The 25,941-nt window shown below is 35.1% G+C and overlaps 1 protein-coding gene and 1 long non-coding RNA gene across 2 annotated transcripts; both read right to left on the bottom strand.

Moving 5' to 3' along the window:
- Positions 1-11,763: 11,763 nt before the first annotated feature.
- On the bottom strand, positions 11,764-22,754 carry LOC120340034 (G-protein coupled receptor GRL101-like). The gene is made up of 15 exons (XM_078116486.1): positions 22,693-22,754; positions 22,149-22,260; positions 20,583-20,687; positions 20,138-20,201; positions 19,608-19,703; positions 19,199-19,328; positions 18,566-18,708; positions 17,841-18,022; positions 17,538-17,660; positions 17,118-17,225; positions 15,510-15,731; positions 14,879-15,024; positions 14,564-14,740; positions 13,996-14,088; positions 11,764-12,611 (listed from the first exon to the last, which is right to left on the bottom strand). The coding sequence occupies exons 5-15, from the start codon at positions 19,677-19,679 to the stop codon at positions 12,574-12,576; spliced, it is 1,434 nt and encodes a 477-aa protein (XP_077972612.1). The 5' UTR covers positions 19,680-19,703; positions 20,138-20,201; positions 20,583-20,687; positions 22,149-22,260; positions 22,693-22,754; the 3' UTR covers positions 11,764-12,573.
- Positions 22,755-23,826: 1,072 nt separating this feature from the next.
- LOC144427173 (uncharacterized) lies at positions 23,827-25,634 on the bottom strand. The gene is made up of 4 exons (XR_013477796.1): positions 25,537-25,634; positions 25,083-25,247; positions 24,251-24,341; positions 23,827-23,871 (listed from the first exon to the last, which is right to left on the bottom strand). It is a non-coding gene; the product is annotated as an uncharacterized LOC144427173 (long non-coding RNA).
- Between the last annotated feature and the right edge of the window lie 307 nt (positions 25,635-25,941).

Genomic DNA, 25,941 nt, shown 5'->3' with positions numbered 1-25,941 from the left:
GTGATTGGGCACATCATGTTTTTTTCAATGTCTTCAATTTAAATTACTACTCCAGTACTCCACCCTGTTTACTCACTTACTACTAGGTATGGGACGAGTCCGGCATCACAGAGATTCGACGAATACGAGTAATAGGTAAGGAACAAGGACTCGAATCGAATCTGCTGAGTCCGTGACGTCATGAAAAAAATGAAAAAAAAAACACGATTTTGACCATGATACAGCAACGTGCGCTCACAAACATACGCAGTAGGCTCGTAGCTCATATTTTTTGCCTAATGGTTCCGCAGGTAGCTGTTGAATCATTTCAAAAATATATTTTTTCTCTTTTTGGGGGTCCATAATACAAATATAAACGTGGGTCAATGGACAATAAGTTTATTTCGTCGTGCAAGAAATCACAATACAAATTAAAATAGGAAAAAAATATTTATGCTTTACAGTAACGGATTTCATTGCAATTGACTAGAAGTCGCGAAGGACCATAAATGGCCAGCATAAGTCTGCGACACCAAGATCAAAGTCAATGTGCACCTTGGTTGTGAACTGCATTTTCAGCCCATCACCTACCGTTTATTCTAGGCGGCTATTTCGTAATTCTTACATGTCTATATAAAAAAACAAAAAGCTTTTGACTACAATGCTTCTACATAATTCCATATACTTCTTACTATGTCGCGTGCGCAAATGGTAGATGCCACTCGTCAATATAATGTGGTACATCTGCTTGCAATTTAGTAGTGCATGTAAAAATTTTTCATGTTTCCCATGCGTCCTTTTTAGAAAAAAGATTGCACATAATAAACTCGATTTAAAAGATTAATAAATTCCACCTGGGTTGATTCAGAGCATGTTTCATTTTTACGCGAATCGAAGACTCAAAAATATAGCGCTAACACATATTATGTTGTTCAAGTGTATACCAAAAAGGATAAATAGTTTTTGAAGGCGACTGGCGGCGACATCGTTGTTATAAGCGATCAATATGCGTTTTAATCAGTAAGGGCAGGGGTGCGTTTTAATCAGTAAGGGCAGGGGTGGGCAGGGTTTTTGGACCAGGGGCCAAAAATTTCGCTCACATAGACAGGCCGGCCATGTAAATGTGACGTAAAAGGTTACATTTTATGAAAAATATTTACAGCGTTACAAAAGCAAAAGTGGAAATCAATAAGCCTTGTGTCAAAACTAAATTTAACCACGATCTCAACAAATTTCTAGTACATTGATATTTGTATATTGAAGCTTTTATCCGACCAAGAGTGTAATATCTTTCAACTCCAGAAAATATATATTATTGCTACGTTTGTATAGTAGGAAATAGAGTTTATCCAGGAGTGAGGTGTGGCAGAGATGAAAGTCGATAAGGCGGCGTAATTATACGGAACACCACGGCCTCTTGTCCGGTTACCAATCCATGTCGGGTATATGATTAGCTAGCCTGTTATCCAGGGGAAGGTCGCTGCGCTACCCGCGAGGGGAAATGTATGGAAATATTTTTAGTAAATTAAGAAGCATATGTTTGTTTGGAGTTTTTTGGAGGACCCGGGTCGTTGCGCCGGACGAATGACGGAAATTCGTCCGGCGCTGTGCCCCCGACTACTCTAGTCCATTAAGAAGTTCAAATACCCTGTAATAAACTGATCACCCCTAACCGGAGTCGAATTTTTCCAATTTTAAGGTCCGTGATCACTCAACCGTGACGATTTTTTTTTGACATAAACTAGACCTCAACTACCTTGTATGACCCGAATATGGCACCTCTACCTTCTACCATTCTCGAGATATAACGTGAAATCACTGGAGCGTGACTGAGGAGATGAAGAAATAAAATTTCTTTCAAAATAGATTCAAATAATTTTTCTAAACATGCCCATGCCTTTACTTTCTCAACAGGTCCTTTCAGAGGCCTGCAATAAGCCAAAATCACTAGACCATGACTGGGGAGTGAGAGAAAAAAAATTTCTTGAAAAAGGCATTAAACTAAATTTTCCCAACATACCTATCTATTTTATTTCTCGATAGCTTCATTTTTAGGTGCGCAACCTTCTTACGCCACTGGAGGGCGATTGGGAGGGGGATTTCCCAAGATTCAGGTGGTGAAATATTCTATATATTAGTCCCTTTGAGATTTAATCATCACTTTGCCCAAAAACCAATTCCAAGTGCTCCTAATAGCCCAAAAACCATATTACCTAAGTGGGCGTGGCTTTCCACACGTTTTCTCACCACTGGGGGGGCGGTGGCAGTGCCCCCACCCCCAATTACACTTGGAAAAAATCCCAATACTCGGGCAAACGCTTTTTGGCCCCGGAAACGCAGCTAAACGGCTTCTAAACCCCAAAATCACTCTTGCGTGACTTGATTGACAGCCTGAAATAATTAATGACACGCAACCTTAAATTTGGGCCACCAAAAGCCCGTTTTGGCCCACTTCCTTTGGCCCGATCGTTCTGAAAATTTTTATTTGTTAGTTCGATAACTGCCCCCTACTACATGCCAAGTTTCGTCCCGATCGGCCCGCCAGTTTTCTGGGAAATGGTAACCCGATGGGTCTTAGCCAAGAGACTTCGTCACATTATTTTTGCCCTACGCGCAAAGTCTTTTGACCATTACTGTGCATACGCACTAAAGTGCTACAAGTTTGCCGGACCATCCAGCTTAGTTAGTCTAGTAACTAGTTACCAAACATGGAATCAATTATTGATGCAACCCAGTGTTTTCAACATTTTTGGCGTGAAACATTCCATAAGTCCGAGGAATCCAATATTGCAATAGTTTAGTTGTCTGAATTTTAGGCTATAAATTATAAATAATATCTTTTGTGAAGACTCCTCGCCATCGCTCGAAATGAAATAAAAAATTTTAATCCAGGTATTGTGAGGGCTAGGAATGCAGATTGCAGGCCCGTGAGTTAAACCCGACCCAGCCCAAGCCCGACTAATTAACTGGATTTGCAGGCCCGAGTCAATCCAGAAATTTCCTATTTTATTTAGGAGTTCTTTGAATTGTCATTGCAAGAGTTTAGTACAGTATGTGTCGTGTTGATGAAGCAACTTCTGTTTTTTGTAGACCACGGTTTCTCGTCTATTTAAAAAAAAAGTCAGCGATAGAGAAGCCCGGCCCGACCCGAACGTAATGATTTACATTTCAGGCCCAATGTCGGGTCTGGTTCGGGCTTCATATCTTAGCTATAGATCAGGGGTCGGGAATCTTTTTGGTAAAGAGTGCCATAAAAGGTACATATTTTAAACTGCATTCCCGTGCAAGCGATATAGCATTTCTTCACTTAATCAGGCCTGGAATATTTACTCAAAAAGTCAACACATAGCCTACAATGTCAATATACATTTAATGTGACTTCTGATGCTGCATGTTGTCGCCGCGGGCCTTAAACGGCTGCCCACATGCAGCAAGTTGAAATCTACGATACTCACCACCTTATTTCGTTTAGACATCTCATTAGTATTTAAAACACTAGCTTTGCTAGTCTGATTTAAATATAACAAATAATGTAGTACGTACAAACGGACGAAATGTATATTTCGTATATATATATATTTATATATATTACACGAATAGTCGGTCGTTTAAATAATTGAATTTATAATATTGAATATTAGTGCACAACTCAACACACACACATTCGAAGATCTTTCCACCTCATTGCTCATAATGAACTGTAAAATCTCACCTTTTGTTTGCCGTCTTGGTGCAGTTTCTCTTGTAAAATATAAAAGTACGTGAGATTAGAATGGAATGTCAAATTTACGCTAAATTAAAATGGGAAAATACACAGAAAAAATACTCGCATATAATTATAAAACATATTATTTATTATAAAACAAAAAATAATATGACATGATGGACTTCGATTCTGGTTTCTATAAAATAACCGTTTTGCTTTTTTAGTATTATTGTCATAGATGTTGCTGTTAATTAAGTCATCCAGGAGAGATATATTGACAAATAATAAGAAAATGATATATCGTCCGCACCGAATATATATATATAAAAGTATCTGACCTGTTGATCTCTGAAAAGTGGTATTCTCACAAATGCGACAAAACCTACCCAATTTAACACATCGTATTTATCATAAGCAGCTTAACATGGAGTAGCAATATTCGGAAAAAAAAACATTAGTGAGCTTCGTAAGTTTTGCATTGGGTCTATCTACATTTTTATTGGAATCACATACATAACAGAAAGTAAGGCTTTAGAACAGGGTGGTCCAAGGTTGTCGGCTCCGCGGGCCACAAAATTATTTTTGCATTGTTCGCGGGCCACACTAGTACTAGGAATAAGTACACAGTGCAATACAATAGTCCAATACAAACACTTTTATTGTGCAAACACATTGATCAGTATCTGTCATTTATAGAGCTAACCCATGCAAAAACCCAGTGGCGGCGCGTCAATAGGGCCAACCGGGGCAATGCCCCGGTTGTTTTTTCGGTATAATAAAAAATATTCGAAAAATACCTCAATATCGGTTGCACAGACTGTCTACACTAGCCATATTCTCCCGACATGGTTCATTTTTCGCTCGCAAAGCCTTCGCCGAACGTCGACGGGGCGACGCCGATTTTGCCCCGGTTGCTCATTGTATATCGTATTCACTCTTTTATCTTCCACTCGCCGCGTTTGTCTCGTTTGTTTTCTGTTTCTTTTACTAAATCATCGGGGCTAGCCCCGAAATTATGACGACACAATGCCGACGTTTCTTACAACAACGTGTTGACATATACACGCATTCTTTCTCGTTCGTTGGTTGCTTGAAGAGTTGATAGTTTCCTCGCCTTCGTTTTTGTCGCTTGTTTCGCTATTTGAATCAGTTAGAGACCTTTAGTCCATTTGCTTTCGATTTTCCACATTCCTTTTGAGCTCCTCTCTCTTTCCGGCTTCGCATTTCTTAGCCTTAGACCTCATAAGGAATAAGGTTGATGCACTACCTCGCACCCCGTTTTCGCAGCTGCCGCTGGAACAAAAATTAGAGGTACAATGTCTTGGGCCTTATCAACCAAAAAATTGTTCAATGGAACAATCCCATGACGGAGGAAAGCGTCGGCGTACATTCTGCGCAGAAACTTGGTATAAAAAACACGAATGGTTGTGTTACAGCGAGGACAAAAATGCACTTTTTTGTTTTTATTGCCTACTTTTTGCTACCGCCGTGACTCACGTTGGTGTAAATTTGGTTTTAGAGATCTTAAACATCTTTCCAAGCGTGCCAGGGATCATCAATCTTCTATGGAGCATCTGGACAATGCAGTAAAATACCGAATATTCGGAAATGTTAATATTGCAGCACAGTTGGATGAAGGACGCGCGGTTTTTATTCGTCGGCACAACCAAAACGTCGAGAAAATCCGCCATGTTCTCGGTCGATTGATAGATGTTTTGAAGTTCATTGGTTGTCACGAGCTGTCCCTCCGTGGGCACGATGAACGGGCTGGCTCTTCTAATAGAGGAGTATTTTTGGATATGGTGGAATACACCGCATCCCTAGATACAGTATTGAGAGATCATCTTGATGCCGCAACTGTTTCGAAAGGGACATCTAAGGATATCCAAAATGATTTGCTCGACTCAATGTATAAAATTTATTTACAACATTTGGCTCTGGAAATTGAGAATTGCCAGTTCCTTTCGATTCAGTCTGACGAGACAACTGACATCACGTGCGTTTCCCAACTGGCTGTGATTTTTCGGTTTGTGAAAGATGGTAAACCTACCGAGAGCTTTCACAGCTTTGTACCAATCGTTGATCGCACGGCTTGCGGGATATCGGCTGTACTGAAAGAAGTGTTACAGCCTTACAACGCGAAGTCAAAATTGATAGCTCAAACTTATGACGGCGCGGCAGTCATGAGCGGGTCGAAGCATGGTGTTCAAGTTTATATAAAAGAAGATTTTCCTCATGCGCATTTTTTACATTGTCATGCACACCAATTTAACCTCGTTATTAAAAATATGTGTCTTGATACCCCTCTCGTCCGTATATTTTTTGCAAATGTTTCGGGGTTTTCCTCATTTTTTCCGTTTCGCCGAAGCGCTCTGACCTCCTTCGCCAGATATGTAGCCGCCGTCTCCCAGCTTGTGCACCAACACGTTGGAACTTCCAATCACGCGTGGTGCAGGGCGTGTCCGAAATTAGGTCTGAGCTCATTGAGTGTTTCAAGGACATTCAGAGCTCTCCGGTTTGGGACGAACGTTCTGTGAGGGAGGCGGCAGGTCTAAAGCGTCTGCTAGAAGATGGTGAGTTTTTATTTTTTCGCCACAATATTCTATCACGTGGATGTATTATACGGCGCATTGCAGTCAAGGCTAATGGATGGAGCGTCTGTGCAGTCGTGTATTTCAGATTTCTGCGATGCTGTATCTCGTATCCGGGAAACAATAAAATACGACGACACATGGAGTGCTTCTTTACGCCGCGGGCAAACAACGCAGCGTTTGATTTTGTCTGCAAAGGAATGCTGTGACATTCTGGTGAATCAAATAGGCGATCGTCTGCGCACTGAACACCTTGCCGCGTTCTCTTTGATGAACCCCAAAAATTTTTCAAAATTTGCACGTCAATTTCCCGTCCATTTGTTGGCTACTGTCTCCAAATTTTACCCCATGATAAACGTGGGTAAATTGGAAAATGAATTGCGATGTATATACACCAATCAAACTTTTTTGAACATCACATCAACTTGCGCGCTCTATGGGTTCCTCATAGATAACACTTTAGTAACTACTTTTGCGGCGTCTGCAAAATTTCTGGACATCATTTTGACGACGCCTATTTCTTCCGCCGACACAGAGCGAACATTCAGCACGCTGAAGCGTATTAAAACGTATCTCAGAAACACAATGAAGCAAGATAGATTAAATTCCTTTGCTGTTTTATCCATTCATAGAGACGTTATTTCTAGGATGCATGACTTCAATCAGCGCGTCATTGAGCATTTTGCTTCCAAGAAACCGCGGCGTGTTGCATATATGTTCAAGCAGTAGAAGTCTAGCAGCATATATATCTATGAGTGAGCGACGCATGTCCTTATCTTTGCATTAGCTTTCCTTTCTTCATAGTAACGTTTTAAACCTTATTTTAGGTTTTGTCTACTTTCCCGAAGTTTCTGTTAATATGTCATTGTATTTATCTGGGTAAATATTGCCTTTCTTTTTGAAAGAGGGTTCAAAATAAACTATGTCTATATTTATTGATCCCTTGACTTGGACCGGTTTTAAAGACACTTTCTTATCGTTAAAAATTGTCGCTTTCGCCGATTGGTTGTTACCGATGGAATGGTTTTTATACTCATAAAATGATGGGAGAACTTACAGCGCTCATCCTGTCCCCGTAGATGGGGGTGACTTGGTCCCTCAGTAGCTTGCCCCGGTTGTCAAAATGACCACGCGCCGCCACTGCAAAAACCACCACAAAAATTAACTGAAACCTGCAAAAGTCTTCTACATATATGGCATGATTTCAAACTTTTCATTACGGAAAAAAATGCTTTCGCAAATGTACGTGCTTTCGAACATCGATAGATTTTCAATGCAAAATCTTTACTTTGGAAAATCCTCATTGCTCACAAGATTCTAAAATGCCGTTTAAAATTCAATTGTTTTTTTCACCGACACAACTTGCAGACATATCAAGAAAGAATTGTGGTATTTTTCCTCCCACATCCAGTTAAAAATTTGTTTGAATTCGTCAATTTTCATTCTCAAACTCATGTTTACAAAATAACTTATATATAACTACAGATTGATTGATTACACAATGTGAGGTACAGAATGGTAATTAATAAACTTTCTGATATATAGGCAATATTTTTTGTAATACTATTTAGGCTGGTTGAAAAAAAAACACCAGGCATGAGTTGTAATATGGCCTAATGTTATGGCCTAATATTGTTAGGCCATAACATTAATATTCAGTTATCAGGCATAGCGCCAACCTAGGATAATAGAATCCGCATTCGATTTTAAGTTTTCTATGATGCCAAGATTGTTGGCATATATTCCTGACCAAAACGATATAAAGCCAGATAACAATTTAGACTGCCTAGCCCATCATTCAACTTCGTCAGTTGCCTCAGCTAGCCATAACACTAGTCAATTTCAGTGACATTATTGCTGTAACAAGATGTCATAAGACTTTTCTGGTTAATTTTATGACGAAACAACACAAAAATGATTACTCTGCGAATGCGACGCGGGCCACAGAAATGAAGCTGCGGGCCACAAGTGGGCCTGGGTTTGGACCACCCTGCTTTAGAATATCATTTACACTACGCCTTCAACATTGACGGTTAGCAAATTATGGTACAGTATTTATACATAACCAGGGCATTATGGTTGGAAGACCCTCATTATGTCTCAGTTTGAATGGGGTCGGTAAGAAAACTGTAACATGGTCCTGAGTTATTGAATCGAAAACACAAAAGGAAGAAAAAATTAATTCGATATATTACACTTGACGTAGAAAAAAGCGGACTTTGTAACGTTGTTTGTGAAAAGAACTGAAAGTCCTGAACCAACTTCAACTCAAAAGAGATAAATGCGTGTAATTCATGCCATACGCCAAGGGGGCCCAACGGGGACGCATGCGGCCCGCCTGACTGATTTTTGCGGCCCGCCCAATAAATTTTGCAAGCAGACTTTTTCAAATTTTCACTATGTTATATATAGGCTCAATTATGTTCCGTGAATGGTGTGATTATTTTCGCCATCTATATCTACATCCGGATGCCGATTCTTATTTCGACGTATGCATCAAATCTTGCTCCCTGACGTTAAGTTTTTTTTTTTTTTCGCAGAACTGTGCGTTATGTTCGACGAATTACAAAGATATTGTGCAATCATTGGCGACGAACGCTGAGATTAATTATAGAAAGGAATTTGGAGCCTAAATTTCCAAATTAGTTTCATTCTGAAAGCTTTCTTTTAGGTAGGCTTTGATCTTTTTATCGTAAAAGTGAAATAAATAGTGAACAATATCTTTGCTGGTGACTCCGGAACTCGTTGTTTTATGTTTGTATTTTTGTTTATGTTATGTTTGCTATTGTTAGTTTTTTTGGAAATATTGCTTGACAGTATCGTAATACATAATAAAATTTGGTATGAGCCAAATTTGAAACCATTCCTTGGAAAATCAAATAGCTAAAAAGTGTGTCAGCAAAGGGATTCAGCAAAATAAAGAAATTCTTATTAAAACGGCAATATATACATTAACAAAATAGATAAGATCTGTTAAATTATCGTTCTCTCTGCAATGGCAAACAGAATAAGATATACTGCAGCCACACCATGAGCTTGGTTGAAAATTGTTGTTTCAAAAGAAAATAAACAAACAATGATTCCGCAAATAAATTTGCTGAAGAATATTATTTATCTGATGAGATGAATTATTGGAAAAATCAAGATCTGGTTTATTGTTCAATTAATAAAAGTAACAAACAATCACAACTGTTGGACATGGAAAAGTTTCTCAACCTTTTAACAATTTATTGCATAATTTCCTACTTTACTGATTTCTATCCTTGAGTTATTTGCGAAGTAGTTTTTAATATAAATATCGTGTATATTGCTGGAAATGGTCGTGACCTCATCCATGATATAAGCTAACTTATAAATTACGAGATGGAATAGAAAAACTTCCACAGAGTATTTATAATATTCACCAATCTAATTCCGTCCCTTGTTAAAATACGATAAAACAAATGATTTTGACATATTATTGATTGTCTAATACAAATATATTTGACAGTCAACTTCTTTATCAATGTTAGCATTGGTCACCATATTTTTTACCCTGATTACAAATCTGAGATTTAAAAAAAAAATCGAACAGGTTAACTTGCCAAAAAAAGAATTTTTTCTCAGAGCAAATACCTACAAAAGTGTGCTAGTAGCATTAAGAATCGAGCATGGTTCAATATGATGGTAAAAACCTAGGACATTTTAGTTCAGAGAGATCAAATTATTTTATTCTTTAGATCAGGGGTGTACAACTAGCGACCCGCCGGCCAAATGCGGCCCACAAAGAATAATTTTGCGGCCCACAATGAAGTCCCAATTTTGGATGTCGTGCGGCCCGCGAAACGAGTTTTTAATATAGATTGATCTGGTACATGCGAGTAATTCAATCCCTTCACAAAACCCATACTGAGTTCAATTTATTATCTATATTCTATGCCAATGAACTTAAAATTCTCCATCAGCTAGCTTGTGCGAAGCAAACAACGCATGTCATAAGATCAATAACCAATTTTAGAATAACCATTACTGAAAAAAATTTACAAAATGAAGAAGCAAATAAAACATCAAAAACGATTACCCAAGATAAAACCAGTACAAGGTTAAATTTAAATGAAAAATAATCATTCTCTCTGAAATGACCAACACTATAAGATATATACAAAACTATCGATAACGCAATAAACTATAGTACATGGTTAGACCATGTAATAATCGTGGCCGAAAATTGTTGTTTTAAAAGAAAAGACATTTCATAATTAAGTCTTTTGAGGAATATTAATTAATCGATGAGCTGAATTATAAGAAGAATCTAAATCTGAGATGTATGAATCACAATAGGAACTTATTGAAACATTAATATCGATCATTACTAATAAAAGTATACACATAGATATATAGATTTTTTAAAGTTGAGATAATAACAATAAACAAGAGAGCTATGCTCAAATATATGGGCACGTAGAGTCACATAATTTTGATGACGTCATAGCGAAAAAAAAGTAATAGTCTTCTGGAGAAAATTTTTATCTTTAACCACTGGAAATTTCAAAGAAATTGGTCCAATATTCGAAGAGAAAAGCGATTTCTTCAAAACGCGTTGATGGAGACAAATAATGATGAAAAATAACAACAAAATTTTGAAACGATCGTTATGTCCACTACGTGTCCAATAATGAATAAAAAACTAAATGGGTATCTAAAAAAACAATCTTTTATGTACTCGCTCATGAAATATCCGACAATAAACTAACAGATAAGGCATGTGGATATCATTCGATTTTTTATTGGCATGATTTGTCAAATCATAAGTATGCTTTATTATTGAAAGGATCTAGCATTCAAAACCGCTGTAAATTGAAACGGTTTCACATTCTTACATCATATTGCATATTCTGACTTTTTATTTTATTTTGAGTGACTCGGGAAGTAGTTTTATCTATATAAATATGGTAGCACATACGGCTGGTATCGTTCTCAATTTTCCACATGGATATAATCTAACTCGTAAATTATTAGCATTGTAAAAAAGTGCTTCCAGGGTTCGGTCAGTTGGACAATTCTGAATTATTAAACGGAATTCATAGTCTGTTGAAGAAGAGTATTTGTACATTTTAAGTTTGATAACTGCATTTTCAAGTATAGACTTATACAAGTCGAAAATAAATAGTTAAGGAATTTATATTATGACTGTAAAATTTTTGTGGCAAACTCATCAACTTGAAATAAAGTTCATAAAACAGAAAAAGAAATATAAATACACACACATCTACAAAATTTTCATTGTTTTTATTTTCATATTGTTATAATTTTTTTTTTTTGAATTTTGTTATAAGGGCACATAGTGCTATAGATAGACACATCTACAAAATTTTTATTGTCTTTTTTTTGTTATAACACACAGGGATATAGATACACACATCTACCATTTTTTTTTTTTTTGAATTTTGTTATAAGGGCACAAAGTGCTATAGATAGACACATCTACAAATTTTTTTTTTTTTTTTTTTTGTTATAACACACAGGGATATAGATACACACGTCTACAAAAATTTTTTTTTTTTTTTAATTTTGCCATAATGATGATGAGATATGCTAAGTGGGGTGAACCAGTCAATTACGGTGTGAACATTGCCATCAAATTTTATATCCAATTACCACTTAAAGTAATTATCTTGTGAAAAGGTGAGAAAATATTTTGAAAGTATTTAAAACAGCAAATTTTTGTGTGAGCAAGTATGAAAGTGCGTAAGAATTCTCTAAATTGTTGAGCAAGTAGCTTTAATAAAGTCATGTTTTTACAGTAATATTACCATGATTTGCACATTAATAACAGCAATTATGTCAAGTTCAGAAATTCATGGACTATGCTATTTCAATTAACCTGACATCAATTTATTTTGGATTCTTTTGAATTAGTACAATTTATAATATTTCATACATCCGGTTAGAAACTAATCGAATTGATGCTTTAAGCATTGGCCATACTCGATTCCAAACTTTATTTTAAATTCCTTTCTGTTTTCTCAATTCTTTTTCCCATGCAACAAAATCTTCCGACTCCCTCTATCTATTACATTTGATTTAATCTATAGAATAATATAATTTTTCATATATGCTCTAACTTAAAGTTGGAATCAGGGACAAAGTTTAAGGCAAAAACCAGGGAAAATTCTGCCAGAAAAAAATTAAAATTTATAATATATGACATAAAATAAAAATGTAAATCAAAACATGTTTTGAATGTCGGGTTATTTAAAAGTTTCTTCTGTGTTTCCGTTATCTGACGGAAAGAACGTAAATTTGTTGTCAATCCTTTTAAAAAGTGGTTTCGCGCTGGGTTGAGGTTTGAATTTCTGAAATTAAAAAAATGAAATAAATTAATTAATTGCTTGGTTTTGGGGTAGCTTTAGTTAAACAATGGGATAACATTTTGTAGCGGTTTTGATTTCATGTCGATGTGGTCTTATCCAATCATTGCATAGTGAATTGGAGAATATTGTTTTGAAATACCGTATTTTCCGGCGAATAAGTCGCTTTTCTAGACCCAAATTTTCTGCCTAATTTTTTTTTTTGAGGGGGGAGTTAAATAAGGAGATTCTCGTGCTGTGAATCTGGAATTTTAATGCTGTGATTATCATATTTGAAGTTGCCGCATTTGTGTGGCTATTACCGATACACGTGGGATTGCAATAGTGAAAATCGTCAATTGTCTTTGTCATCGTGATGTCTTATTTGAGCCATAAACATCTTTCATTTCAGCATTTATTCTTCCCAAGTCAGAAATTTGCAGCGAGCACAACGATAATTACTTTATTGCTCTCAAGCAACCATGGCACTTGTGTTGTGAGATACGAGATATCACATAATCATGTGTGACAAGACGCTAAGATAAACAAAGGCGTGAATACATGACCCAAATTTTCTTGATTTAAGAGCGGCATTATAAAATACTAAAAATAAAACGGAAACATCATTCAAGTTTTATGTCAAGATGGCCCGTGAAAGATTCAAGAAAATATTTAGGCCTTGCAAATCACAAAAACATTTTTTGTTCTACAATTACCGACAGGCCCAGACGCGACTATGCTATGTGTATAATACCGTAATTACGGTAATGTAAAGTATATTTAATTCATTTTATTGACATAAATTTACTCGGTGGGATATTATCGCTGACTCAAGGTTTTCTCCTACCGTAAAACCATCAAAAACAACATATAATCCCAATGAAGCAACACTTTTCGTTTTGTGGAGATTTAGAGGTGATGAATATGTATGTTTCATATTAGCTGTTTATATGTATATTTATTCATAAAAACTAAATATAATCAGGTAGTTTATCTCATATTATTATGTCCGCAGATTGTCGTGTTATTTTAGATCGGTAATGTTCCTGTATGGCGGACGCAACTGCGAGTTGAACACAATTAGATTAAAATTGAAATACAGTTTGAATTCTCGTAGTTGTTATGGATTTAATATTACGCTACAAGAAATTGTCATTATAGGCTATTTTAACCAATGCGCAAACGCTCAAAAGGCATTGCATGGTGATTTAAGATTTCGATGTTGCTGCGATTTTACTGCCCGTCCTATTGGCAGGTTATGTGCAAAACCCCGTTTTTCCAGCTTAAAAACGGGCCTCGTCTTATTCGCCGGATAGACTTATTCACCGGGAAATACGGTACATAGAAAAAAATATTGGATAAAATATGAATAAGTCGTTAACGACAATACCTTCGACTCTTTGTAATTGAGTTGTTGAACTATACGTCTGGCGACATGAACCACTCTGAACATTTCTTCTATTCCTACTTGATTTCTTCTCATCTTTGAAAAGAAAAAATTGAGTGAATTTCCGAATTCATTCACATTCTTCCATTTGACACTTTAAAGCTAATCACACTTTGTTTGGCAATATCACCGGAAAATAAAAAATACATAAATGGCAAATAAACCGTTTAGCTATAACTGCATGCGGCAATAATGAATAATTTGACGTTGTTGTGCAGGATCCGTAGATTAAATGTCGATGTCGTGTTCACCTATAGAACAGGAATGCGATTTTTATCCCAAGGAAAAAAAGTTCGATAAAATGGCTTAATCATAATCTAGTTTGGTTACCAGTTCGTATCGGAAATGGGATTATTTAGCAAGTTATTTCTTTCCAGATGCATGGACTTGATGGTGGAGAAAGATGTAACTGACCAGCGGATGCGTAAACCACCCTACGATGGCGCAGATTTCAGCATTCCTCTCCTCATAATTATCACCAAATTGATTCGAATCATTGAATTAAGGTTACCAAAGTTATCACGAACACATCGTCCCATGATATTTTTGTAAATCCATGATCTGATGGGGCTCAGTTTCTTCCAAACGTAATCAGGGACATCCGAATATAAGAAAGGATTGAGGGCGCTGTTGATCGGAATAATAATCAATCCTACAGGGACGTATGCATCATATGGTATGTTGATGCCTGTATAAAAAGAAAGATATTCTAAATGTAACAGATTAATTAAATGATCAACATAAAATTAAAATTCATTCAATATTCATTTAAAATAAAATTCATGAAGATGGTGTTTTTACATGAAGTTGTAAAAGACCGTCTCACCAGAAACTTGTAAAAAGCCCATTATGCAGACAGGCATCCAGCAGAGAAAATCAGTGAGAATAATCCGGGTAATTTTTGTTTGCATCTTTCTTGCCAGTTCTGCCCTTAATTTGTCGCTGACTGCAGCATTCTTTTCTCGAGTTTTCCTGAAATATTTTTAAGTATTGATTATTTAAAAAAATTAATAAATCAAGTCGATTCATTCATCTCACTGTAAACAATTTGTTTAGCGTGCCACAAATGAACCTGCAAACGTACATTAAGTTCATAGTAGTGTTACCAATAAATGTGATGTGTTTATTCTTTATTTATATGGTCAGGTGTTGCTAAACAAAAAATATTTCCCAAATTCTTATTCCAATGATGTATTTCTTCTATTCCTTCTTGTATTCTTCTCGTCGTCATTTTTCAATCAATTCACATTTCTTCATTTAACAATTTGGAGCAACAGAGAGTCTATCACACTTCACTCAGCAATATTACCGCAGAAGATTATAAAAATTCCTAATAAACGTTTCCGAATAAACATTTATGTGGAAAATATATTTCATACATTATTTCATAACCTAAATATGAAAAAAATTGACTTTTTTTATCTGTGGTTTAAAGAGATACTTGATTCGAAAAATACCTGTATATCTTGACGTAACCGATAAAAATGAAGATGAATGCCAGGAAGTTTACGATTAGGATGAACAGCGAATACAACCAAGCAGTATCAGTATTAGGGTTCGGGAACAAAGTGGGAAGGCAAACTCCGTGAGTGGAGTAATATCCAAACCTACGTTCGACCTTGTACGTCGAATTTAAATCGCTGATTAGAGATTCTAGCAACGACCATGTTCCAAGTTTTCTAAAGGTGAAAAAATGATTTTTTACACATACGATATTGTTACAGCACATGTTTCAACTGCTGGTCAATCAATCTAAAGCAGGCCTGCACAACTCAAATTACCACGAGGGCCGCAAGCATAAATCTGAAGGCCCGGCGGGCCGCAAACTTTGCCACATACATATACAACAAGCTGAACTACAAATCAAAATAATATTGTAAAACAGTTAAATTTAATGAAACACTTTCATTACTGGGGAGCTTAAAAATAAAAGGAATCTTATTTTCTTGAGTAAAACCAAGGTAGGCCCTACAGTATTTTTGCACATGAGATGGAAAATATGTATTGAATTGGTTCATCCACCTTGAAAACCCATCCTTCATTTTCAATATTTCTTTTTCATTAGAATTAGGTATTGCGTGTTGCAGTATAAACTGACTGCAGGAAAATATTTTACTCAGGTTCAGTTTTGTAAAATCGTCCCAAATATATGTATGACAATTTATTTAGTCATATCTACCCTTATTGGATATTTTCATTGTAGGCTAGACAAACAATCCGTTTAGTAGCAATAGATTTTTTGACTGTTAAATTACATTTTTCTACAAAATCTGCTCCAATTTATTTGAAATTTTACAGTAAATAGAGTAAAATCTTTTGTGCGAGAATTTCTGCACCATTCATAAATGAAAGAATTTTTTTTTAAATCTAAATTTGAATCAAAAAAGAAACTTCAATTTCATAAACTGCTAGTAAAAATAATGGGGTTATTAATAGGTTGCTGATATGCACTAATGGGTGTGAGATTGTATACCGATATTGTTTTAAGTGTGATTCAGTCTGAATACTGAGATATCTAAATCAGGGTTTCCCAACTGGGGAGCGAGGGGTCGAGGGACGATTTTTAGGGGTCGCGAAGATCACATCAATTTCACACAAAGTTCGATATTTATTGAAACTAGTGCAAAACAGAAATTTCACGATTTCGAATATGATCGGAGTAGCGGCGCGCTTGCATAACAATGCTGGCTTTGATTGTTAGACCCGAGAAGTGCCGTGGTTCCAAATCACCCGCGGGCCGCACAGAAGTATCTAGCGGGCCGCATGCGGCCCGCGGGCCGTATGTTGTGCAGGCCTGATCTAAAGGATGGTATAAGCCAATCATTTTATCGAGTGAGAAATTGACCTTTTGTTTTCGAATGCAGTATCCCGAATTTTTAATCTTTGAAGAAAGCTTTGTTCAAAGAGAAAAAGTGAAAATTTGTAGATAATATTTGCCCAAGAAACATGATTCTAATAAAAATTAATTTGAAAATCATTTTCTTTAAATAATATTCATCTTCGGCAGTGTTTTTTGTAACAATATTGGGAAAAGTTCTGAGTATATCTTAGCAGTTCGTACTTACTCTTCTATAGCAGGATCATCTTCGAATCTCTGTTTCGTTAGAAGTGAACGAGACAGATTTACAACATCCTTTTTATTAATAGTTGAATACAATGGATGTCTGTCGTACCTAAAATATTTCAAACAGTCAACATGTCTGATTTGTACTATGCAAGCTTATTCTAAATATGAAATATTAGTTCAAAAAGATCAGAGGTCATCATAAAATTTTAAGTCAGTTCTAAATAAGTTGTGATCAATTATATGGCCACTTTACCAGTTTTAAACGAGAATGTCGCTGTTAACAATACAAGAGTATTATATCTCTTGTACACGAAGGGTAGGATCTTCTTACATGTACAAAAGTTGCTTTATCATAAGAGAAAACCGTAATAATTCAGTTGTTTTTTGTGTCTAAAAACAACAATTCTACTTTCCTCACCAAATGCTGTCGATGAAAAAGTCCTGATTGAAGAATGGGATAAGTCCCAACACAATGGAAACTACCCATGAAAGTGTCAACAGACATGCGATCATTTTCATTGATGTTTCTTTTGCAAAAGGCCTGCAAAGACAAAACTCAAGAATTTTTATTACTCGAATAAAACGCACTATATTGTTGTCTGATCAATTCAATAAGATGTTGATACGATATACAATATTTATGTTGATAATATAGGCAATCGACGATGAAAATGTTTTAAAAATATCATGGTTGATAGAAAAAACATAGAAACAAATTTACCTCAATACAGTTTTCATTCGAAATCCTGTAATAATGGTTAGAGTAATTACTGAATTTTCTGATCCAATCAAAAGCAAAGTTCCAAGAGCGGAACATGTGAATCCACTTCGCCACTGCCTATCCGTTTTACAATAATCCTTTGTTATTGTTGCATTCTTTATACAAATGGCCAATGTGTATAACTGTAAAATAGTATGATTTTTCATCTCACTTTTTTATAATTCAGTAAGTGTTATGATCTTAAATCTAGATCAACTATTTACAAGAAATCTTGAATTATTCTTTGAACAAAATTATTTACACTTATGATAAATAAGTTTACCAGGATTTCTTAAAAATTAGGAAGTACTATTTGGTGCTAAAATGAAAAAGAAACATTCCATTCATAGTCATATTCATCAGAAATATTATGCATATAGTTTCAAATGTATTCCCAAAATATGTGAACCAAGATGGCGGACACAGGAACGTAGTATGTGTACCAGGTAAGATTAGGCCATAATTTTATTCAATGTTTCCTTATTTTAGTTCTATTACGAGTTCGGAGACCAGCCAAGTGACTCCCTTAGTATTTGTACCTGAAATTATGGCCTCACCATAACCTGGTATACATACCACGTTCCGGTGTCCTCTATCTTGGTTCACATACTTCGGGAGTAGAGATTCAAATCAGCAAAGTTTGAGTAACTGTTGGTAAAGGTTAATTATACACATTGTACACTTACCCCTACAAGTAAGTCCGAGAGTGATAAGTTAAATATCAAATATTTAATGATTAATTCATGTTTTAAAAGTTGTTGTTTAGAAAAGAAGATGTTTCGAATCGATCTACTTGACACGAATAAATTTCCAATAACAGCAAACAAACCTTCATAAAAAAATAACATATGTGAGATATAACCACAACCCAAGCAGTTCAAGACAATTTTGCCAAGGAAAAAGCTTTTACAAACATTAAAACTTTGAATGATTTCGTATAAGAGGTGATTATGAACACAAAAAAGATAAAATTACTAAAAAAGTATAATATAATTTTCACTCTCTAGAAATTCATGTAATTGTTTTCAAAGTAACAATAATAATATGAGAAGCTGAGTTGAAATTCGGCAATAGTATTCATCATTATTTCATAGAAGAGGTATAGTCACATACGAACAAGGAATTACAAGCTACGTATGTCCATCTTATTTTATAACGTGTAGAATTAAATCAAGTAACTCACTGCATCATGAAATCTATGTCTAAAAAATCCAAATTGAAATTTTCGATGAGAAATTCAGACTCTCACAATATTCGAATATCAGGAAAATGCAAGAAATTTCTAGTAATGCATTAACCTCAGAATATTAATAACTCACTGATAATCCATGTAAATGAAACAAAGTGTTCGTTACTGATCATTAAATTAACATTGGAGAATGCACTAGAAATACATCTGTCAAGACATTCATCAAGACTGCTTGTGCAGTCTTCGCTTCCATCGCAAACCTGCTCATACCAACAAGAAATATGGATTTATTCAATTATAAACAAACCTTTAAATCTAGGCATTCTTAACAGTACACACTTACTTGGATAATAAATGAATTATTGTAAATTTTAGAAATAAATTTGAAATCCTAATTTAAAAGATGCTTGCCGAGGGTAATAAAAAACAAAACTCTTATCAAATAAGCAATGGAAATCTTGCAGTATCAAAAATTTTCATAGCGTCAGAAGAAAGAGCTTTCAGAAAACTATCAAATAAACTCGAATTATATGACAAACCTGTATTTTTGCAATGAATTTTGGTTCTCCTCCATCATTGCAGTAAAAATGTGTTTCATTACTACAATGCATCTCATCGCTTAAATCTTCGCAATCCTGTTATTATGCATGGAAATTATGCATTAGCTTATTTAATGAAATAAAGGGGTTTGAGAATTCAAGTTCATGACCCATCCCCCCAAATGAGCAGCGAATTAGTCTAATTTTGTTTAGATAATTTATTATCAAAGTACCGTTGTTTTCTAGTTGTAAAATTTTCTATAGACCGAAAAATGCAAAACCTCACACAAAAATTTCATCCGGATCGATAAACTAATCAAAAACATAGATTTATGAACATTGTAATATTTAAGGAATAATACGATACCATTTTCTCAGAGTATATGATATATTTATATTTCAACTACTCGTATATCCAAACTTTGCAACTCATAGTTCAAGGCCAAATAAATGCTGTAGAATAAATTCACGATAATGCCAATTGAATTCATTGTGATATTCAAATATTTCAATTTTAAATAAATTTTAACCTTTTGTTTGTTGCACACCGTCCTATTGAATACATGCAATGGAAATCCTGAATTGCAGTGAAACCTGCAAATAATATATATTAATGAATAAAATATGTAATTAAACATATCAATACAAGAAATCTGTTTAATTTCTGGGATCTTTGGTGATTCAATTTGTAGTAAAGATTCGGTGCTCCAGGAGTATGCGCACCAAGATGTCGCACAACCTGAATCCTAACCGATACACACATACTATGTTCAGGTTGTGCGCCATCTTGTTGTACATACTTCTGGAGATCCAAAGTTTCTTTATTTCTATACATAGGCTGCTGTATTTATGCAGCTCTTTTGAGCTTTTATTTTACAAAGAAAGCAAATGCAAAATGGCTGATTGTAAAATATTCGAACTTTTATTGCCAAAATATTTCATCTGTCTGAAAACGCAACATAACAAGTAGCATACCTATTTGGACAATTTTGTTCATCTTCCCCATCAGAGCAATCTTTAACTCCATTGCAAATTTTATTGGAATCGATCCGTATTTCGTCATTACATTCATACCTGTCCCTGCCAACAAATATTCTACAATAATTCGTAATCGAACAGAAGTACAACAAGGTAAAATCCTTTTGCAGGAAGATTTGTACAGATATGTTTCATATTGATCATTTTTTTGCTCAGCTATGTATATCTATATAAAAAGACATTCCTTGATGAATGAGAGATATATTGATCTAATAAAGTGCCTTCGTCAATAAGATTGAAGACATTAAATTTTTTTTTAGGAGATGTTTTGTTTGTTCACCAATAGTTGTTTGAATATCAATAAGAAATAAATGGTAGCTTGCTCTACAGGTCAAAATATCAGATTTTATACAATTTTAGCCATAACAACCAAAGTTTTTGAACTTTATTTTTCACTTTCGGAATCAAACCTGAAACAAAGTTTGAACGATAGTACCTGGTAGTGACTATTTTGAGACGTTCGATGCCGATCTAATAATGAATGATTTTGATTATTAGTATCTGTAAAAACTCATGTCAAAAGACCATATCGTATTTCAGCAAGATCATATAAATGAGCATAGGGCCACATTTGGGGGCTAACAGTTTGCTCCTGATCTTGAATCAGGGATACCAGAAGATTTACTGAAAAAATGTTTTTGCCAAAAAAAAATCATATCCACGAGCCCAATGAACTTATCAGCATCTATAAATGATGAATCAACGCCTACAAATATCTGTCGCTGGTCTTATATACAACAGGTCTCGCAAGGCAGGGGCGTAGTTAAAATTAGTCCAACAGTGGCATACGTTGGAATCAAAAAAGTGCACGGTAAGCGCATTTCGCGACGACGTGCGGTGGCGTCCTTGCGGTCAATGAGCTAAAAATTTCGCATTACTGAGAGCGAAAATCTCTGAATAAAATCACGTGACACGCTTGAAACAACATGATTAAGCGGTTAATTGTTAACAGTTTTTTATTACTGAGTTGGAAGAAACCGAAAAAATATCACATATCTGCTTTCCAGCGACAGAGTTGAACTCGTTTACGGAAAAATAAAATGCTTCTCCGCTCCCGCTGATTACACGCTTTTTTTCATAGCGGATAAAATAGTTTTGGACCACGGAATTTGACCGCTTCCATCTACCTTTGCATTACACAACACAAAAACATTCTGTTATATTGGCTATAAATGCATGGATGAGGCTAAGTCCAACTATAACGAGTTATAACATATTCGGGTGGCTATTAAGCTTTGTTTCGTCACACTTGATGATAACAGCAGAAACATTTTCGACGTACTCTCCCAAAGAGTGATCTCGGCAGGTCCGAAAATTCGAGTTATTTTAAATTTTGGTATTTTATACTCGTGCCTTCCGCTTTGCGCGAGTCCACTAGCGTACAATGCTCACCACGTATTCGTGTGTTATTTGCACCCCCGCTTTAGAAGCATTGGGGATTTTGTAGTTTTACCCTCCACAGTTGGTTGATCTATAAATTCTGGAATATTAAACTTCACTTACCCATAATTTCTAAGTCGAGAGCAAAATGCTGGTTTATTTGCACAATCTCTACATTCTTCTTTTAATGCGTATTTACAATCAATGACTCCATCACACTTCACTCCTCGTAATACTTTTAAGTACGAAAATGGCAGTTAGTGAAATGATTATCTGTCAGTTTTAAATTAGAATGTAGTTTTTGAACTTGCAGTCAAAGATGACCAATATTCAATAATTCTAACAGAAAGAGTTGATTAAACTGGACAAATAAACCGGGGAAAACAACAACAACAAATGAAAACTCTGTTCCAAGTAAGAGTGAGGCAACCTTTGAAACGAAGGATTGGCAAACGAATAATGTGTTGGGATAATGAGTGTTGGAGTCTGATTTTATTATTCTTTAATACGTAAAATACATCTCAATGAAAAACTTGCAAATGTTACCCATTTCAGATCTAGGATTTAATTGATAAGATAAGCAGCGATTGCTATATGTTGTGATTATTAATTTGAACTTGAGCTGTTGCTATTTTTCAGCTAATTTAAATCAATGAATTATATCAACCTGAACCCGGACACTGATAATCTGCCTTGCAAGTCTTCAATTCTCCATCAGCCACTATTGAACCTAAAAATAGTTTATAGTATATTTTTAAGAAAAACCTAATACTTAAGGTCACTAAATTACCTTTTGAAAACCAAACAATTTTAATAAAGGCATTGTTTAGAAAGACGAGTTTTCGGATTATTCGCTGTTTGAGAAAAAACTATAAGTATAGAAATTGGTAAATAAAAAAAGCATCATCGGCATGTCTGAAATTTCACAATTGTCTGATTTGTTCATTTTGTATTCAGCGTTGCCCTATTTTACCATTGAAAGTAAATTCCCTTAAATAAGTTGGATAAAATGAACGAATTATATGAACATGTCTTATGTGCAAATTCATTGAAAAACAGATAAAACTCAAACCCCAAAGAACAGAGACCAAAATAAATGACAAAAAAAATTTAACTGCCTGCATTTGTGAGGAAATGGTTCACGTAAATCCCACAAATTGTATGCGGAAAAATTCAACTAATACCCGAAGAGGTGAATTGACAGCAATGGGTAAAATGCACGAAAGAACATTTTGTTTGGTGTAAAAAAGGGATGGGCAAATCCGGCAATTTTTATATTTTGTATAAATATTTTTTAATTAGAGACGATCAGTTTCTCTCACGTCAACAATCTTTGGTTTTATCACGCGTTTGTTCTTCGAGATAACGCGGTAGACATCGAACACTGTTATCTCGGTACACGGTCCTAGCCGGGATATTTAAGAGAAGAAAAACGTTAATTTAAACCAAATGCAAAGACTCGTTATTCCTTTGTTATTTTTACGTTTTTCAGCTTTACTATCTATTCCTAATGCATGTAATGGTAATAATCATTGGTGCCGATGAGTGATCCACTAGCAATTTACCGAAATACCTGGTTACGAAAATTTTCATTCTTTTTTAGACGTACCATGCTTCAGGAGGTCCTTTCATTTTATATCAAACGATTTTTAGTGGTATACAAGTTCTTCCGAAAAAATAGACCCACCAAAAACTAGACGTGAAATGATGTCAAATTATTGGTTATTATTATTAGGTGCGATAAATCAGAGTAGTATTTTCTGGTTCTGCTAAAACCTTTGGCAAATTTTTAAATTGTGTTTTGTTTTCACAATTTGTTTCGTCCGACGAATCTTTGCAGTCGACGCTAAAAAGTATTTGAATTAAGGTTGTAGTTAGTATTTTGTTTTATTGAGCATTGTTCACATCTTCGCATTTTACGCGACTCAAATACAAAAAGTCGAATCTAGACACCATGCTATTAAGTTGACATCGTATTACGCAACTATGTTTAGAGTAATCAAAGTATCTCCAATAAAATAGACCGTCTATATCCGAAATGCTAAAATATCTGGAAGTTTATTCTACAAATGCGGCTAAAATTGTTATTGCTGTTAGTAAACCACTGATATCTACATGACTACAAATAGGGATAAATATAATCTCGTTTTAATTGAAACATATAGCATTCAACAGAAGTAAAAGATATATGATATTTTTTGCTCAAGCATTTGTCCCAAACTCACATTCCGTTACAAATTTTCGTTGAAGTAATAAACTCATGCGAATTGTCGCCTGTGCTGCATTTCCATTGCGGCGATGGAGATTGGTTTTGACCTGAACAAAAAACTCTGATTATCGGGCTTGTTAGCGGGAATTATATTTTTGTGGAAGCGGGTTTCCTAGAATATCACTGCTCGGCTTAAACGGCTATCTATATAAACCAACAAACAATATGCTTAGTCGCTTATATGTTGACCGTGATAACGTAAACTATATCGAGGAAGGAAGAACCAGTGAAATACTTCGAATATGTCAACGGCATTTGATAGGAAAGAAATTTAACATAATATAAATCGAACGACTTATGTTCTTACAATTGTTGAAGCCGCGGAATCGTTTGTTCCGGATTAAAAAACAAACATATAATCAACGACACGCATTAACGAAGATGTTTCCAACATGTATATTCTGGGCGAACTGTATCATTCATTATATATGATGGCGGACCGGCAGCAAAATATTGAAACTAATAAAACAAAAACAAAAAAATGTGTATTAGCCTAATCACATAAAGCGATATTTGGTTACCTGACTGTCGTGTGTCGCAAAAAATTAATAGTGAAAACGATAAGACTCCTATTTGTGTTTTCGCAAAATTTGAAAATGTCACAACTCGCCCGACAATGGCTTCTAAAAGACTGTTTCGCAGATTGGTGATTGGAAACTTTTGTCATATGGCTTTTCATATATTCATTAACATTGTTAAACTTAAGGCTCCAATGTATTAACTTTACGATTATGTCTTGATGCAAAATCTTATGAAAAAAAAATATATATTACAAAGAAAAGCCTTACCCCAGTCTACGTAATTGCATAATTCAGGTGGTGGGCCTCGTTTTCTACATATGCATTCATCAGATAAATCGGGACAATGGAAAATACCATCGCACACTTTACCGAACTTTATGATGGTCGGATGATTGAGACAGTGAAAACATTTTTCGTTTAACAATTCTTTTTCTGAAAGCGATATAGGAAAATAAAAAAATTGCAGTACTTCATTATATAGTGAAATACTTGTTTGTATATATTTCCCTCTAAACCAGTGAGTTATGTCGTCCAAGTTAAAAATTGACTTAGTTAAATAAACAATTTATATGTATTCAAGTTGTTGTTGTCACCAATCGAATCTTGGGTCACAAATCGAATCTTGGGGCGATAATACTAAACCGGAGTGTGTATAACTCACGTCACAATTATTTGCTTAAATATGCTGATATATTATTGATTATTATGAAAATTGACTCACTTTCCCTGGTGTTATTGCACAGACACTCGTCCACCCCTGAATATAAAATAAAACAGTAATAATGCCAGTTAGTAGTGATGTGTATGTTAACAGTAAAATCCTATAACCAAAAGACGTTCAACTATTTTTAATTCGATGAAACAAGTTGCTAGGAAGCACGTTATATACAGGATCTCTCCAAAGTAAGTAAACACTTTTAATTTTGATTTGCTTTTCAGGTACTCATCATAGAGCGTTCACTTCTTCGGAAAACATAGTATGAATAAGTAGTAAAATTTAGGTATTATTTGCATTTTCCATCAACCCACATAATGACAAGTCGGTTTTTCGGGGTTCGGCATCTCGTATGACGTGTGAAACTTTTGAACTTCATATCTTACAAGCCTAATGTTATATTTGGACAAG

The sequence above is a fragment of the Styela clava genome, chromosome 9 (genome assembly GCF_964204865.1).
Source record: "Styela clava chromosome 9, kaStyClav1.hap1.2, whole genome shotgun sequence".
In the NCBI taxonomy this organism is placed as follows: domain Eukaryota; kingdom Metazoa; phylum Chordata; class Ascidiacea; order Stolidobranchia; family Styelidae; genus Styela; species Styela clava.
This window is presented reverse-complemented; position numbering and strand designations above follow the sequence as displayed.

Coding starts and splice junctions, on each gene's coding strand:
- LOC120340034 (XM_078116486.1), bottom strand. CDS start 19,679: ATGCATTGTAGTAATGAAACACATTTTTACTGCAATGATGGAGGAGAA. Junction 17,226..17,537: donor TTTTTCATCGACAGCATTTG/GTGAGGAAAGTA, acceptor GAAATATTTTAG/GTACGACAGACATCCATTGT. Junction 14,089..14,563: donor ATGTGTTCGTGATAACTTTG/GTAACCTTAATT, acceptor TTCTTTTCAAAG/ATGAGAAGAAATCAAGTAGG.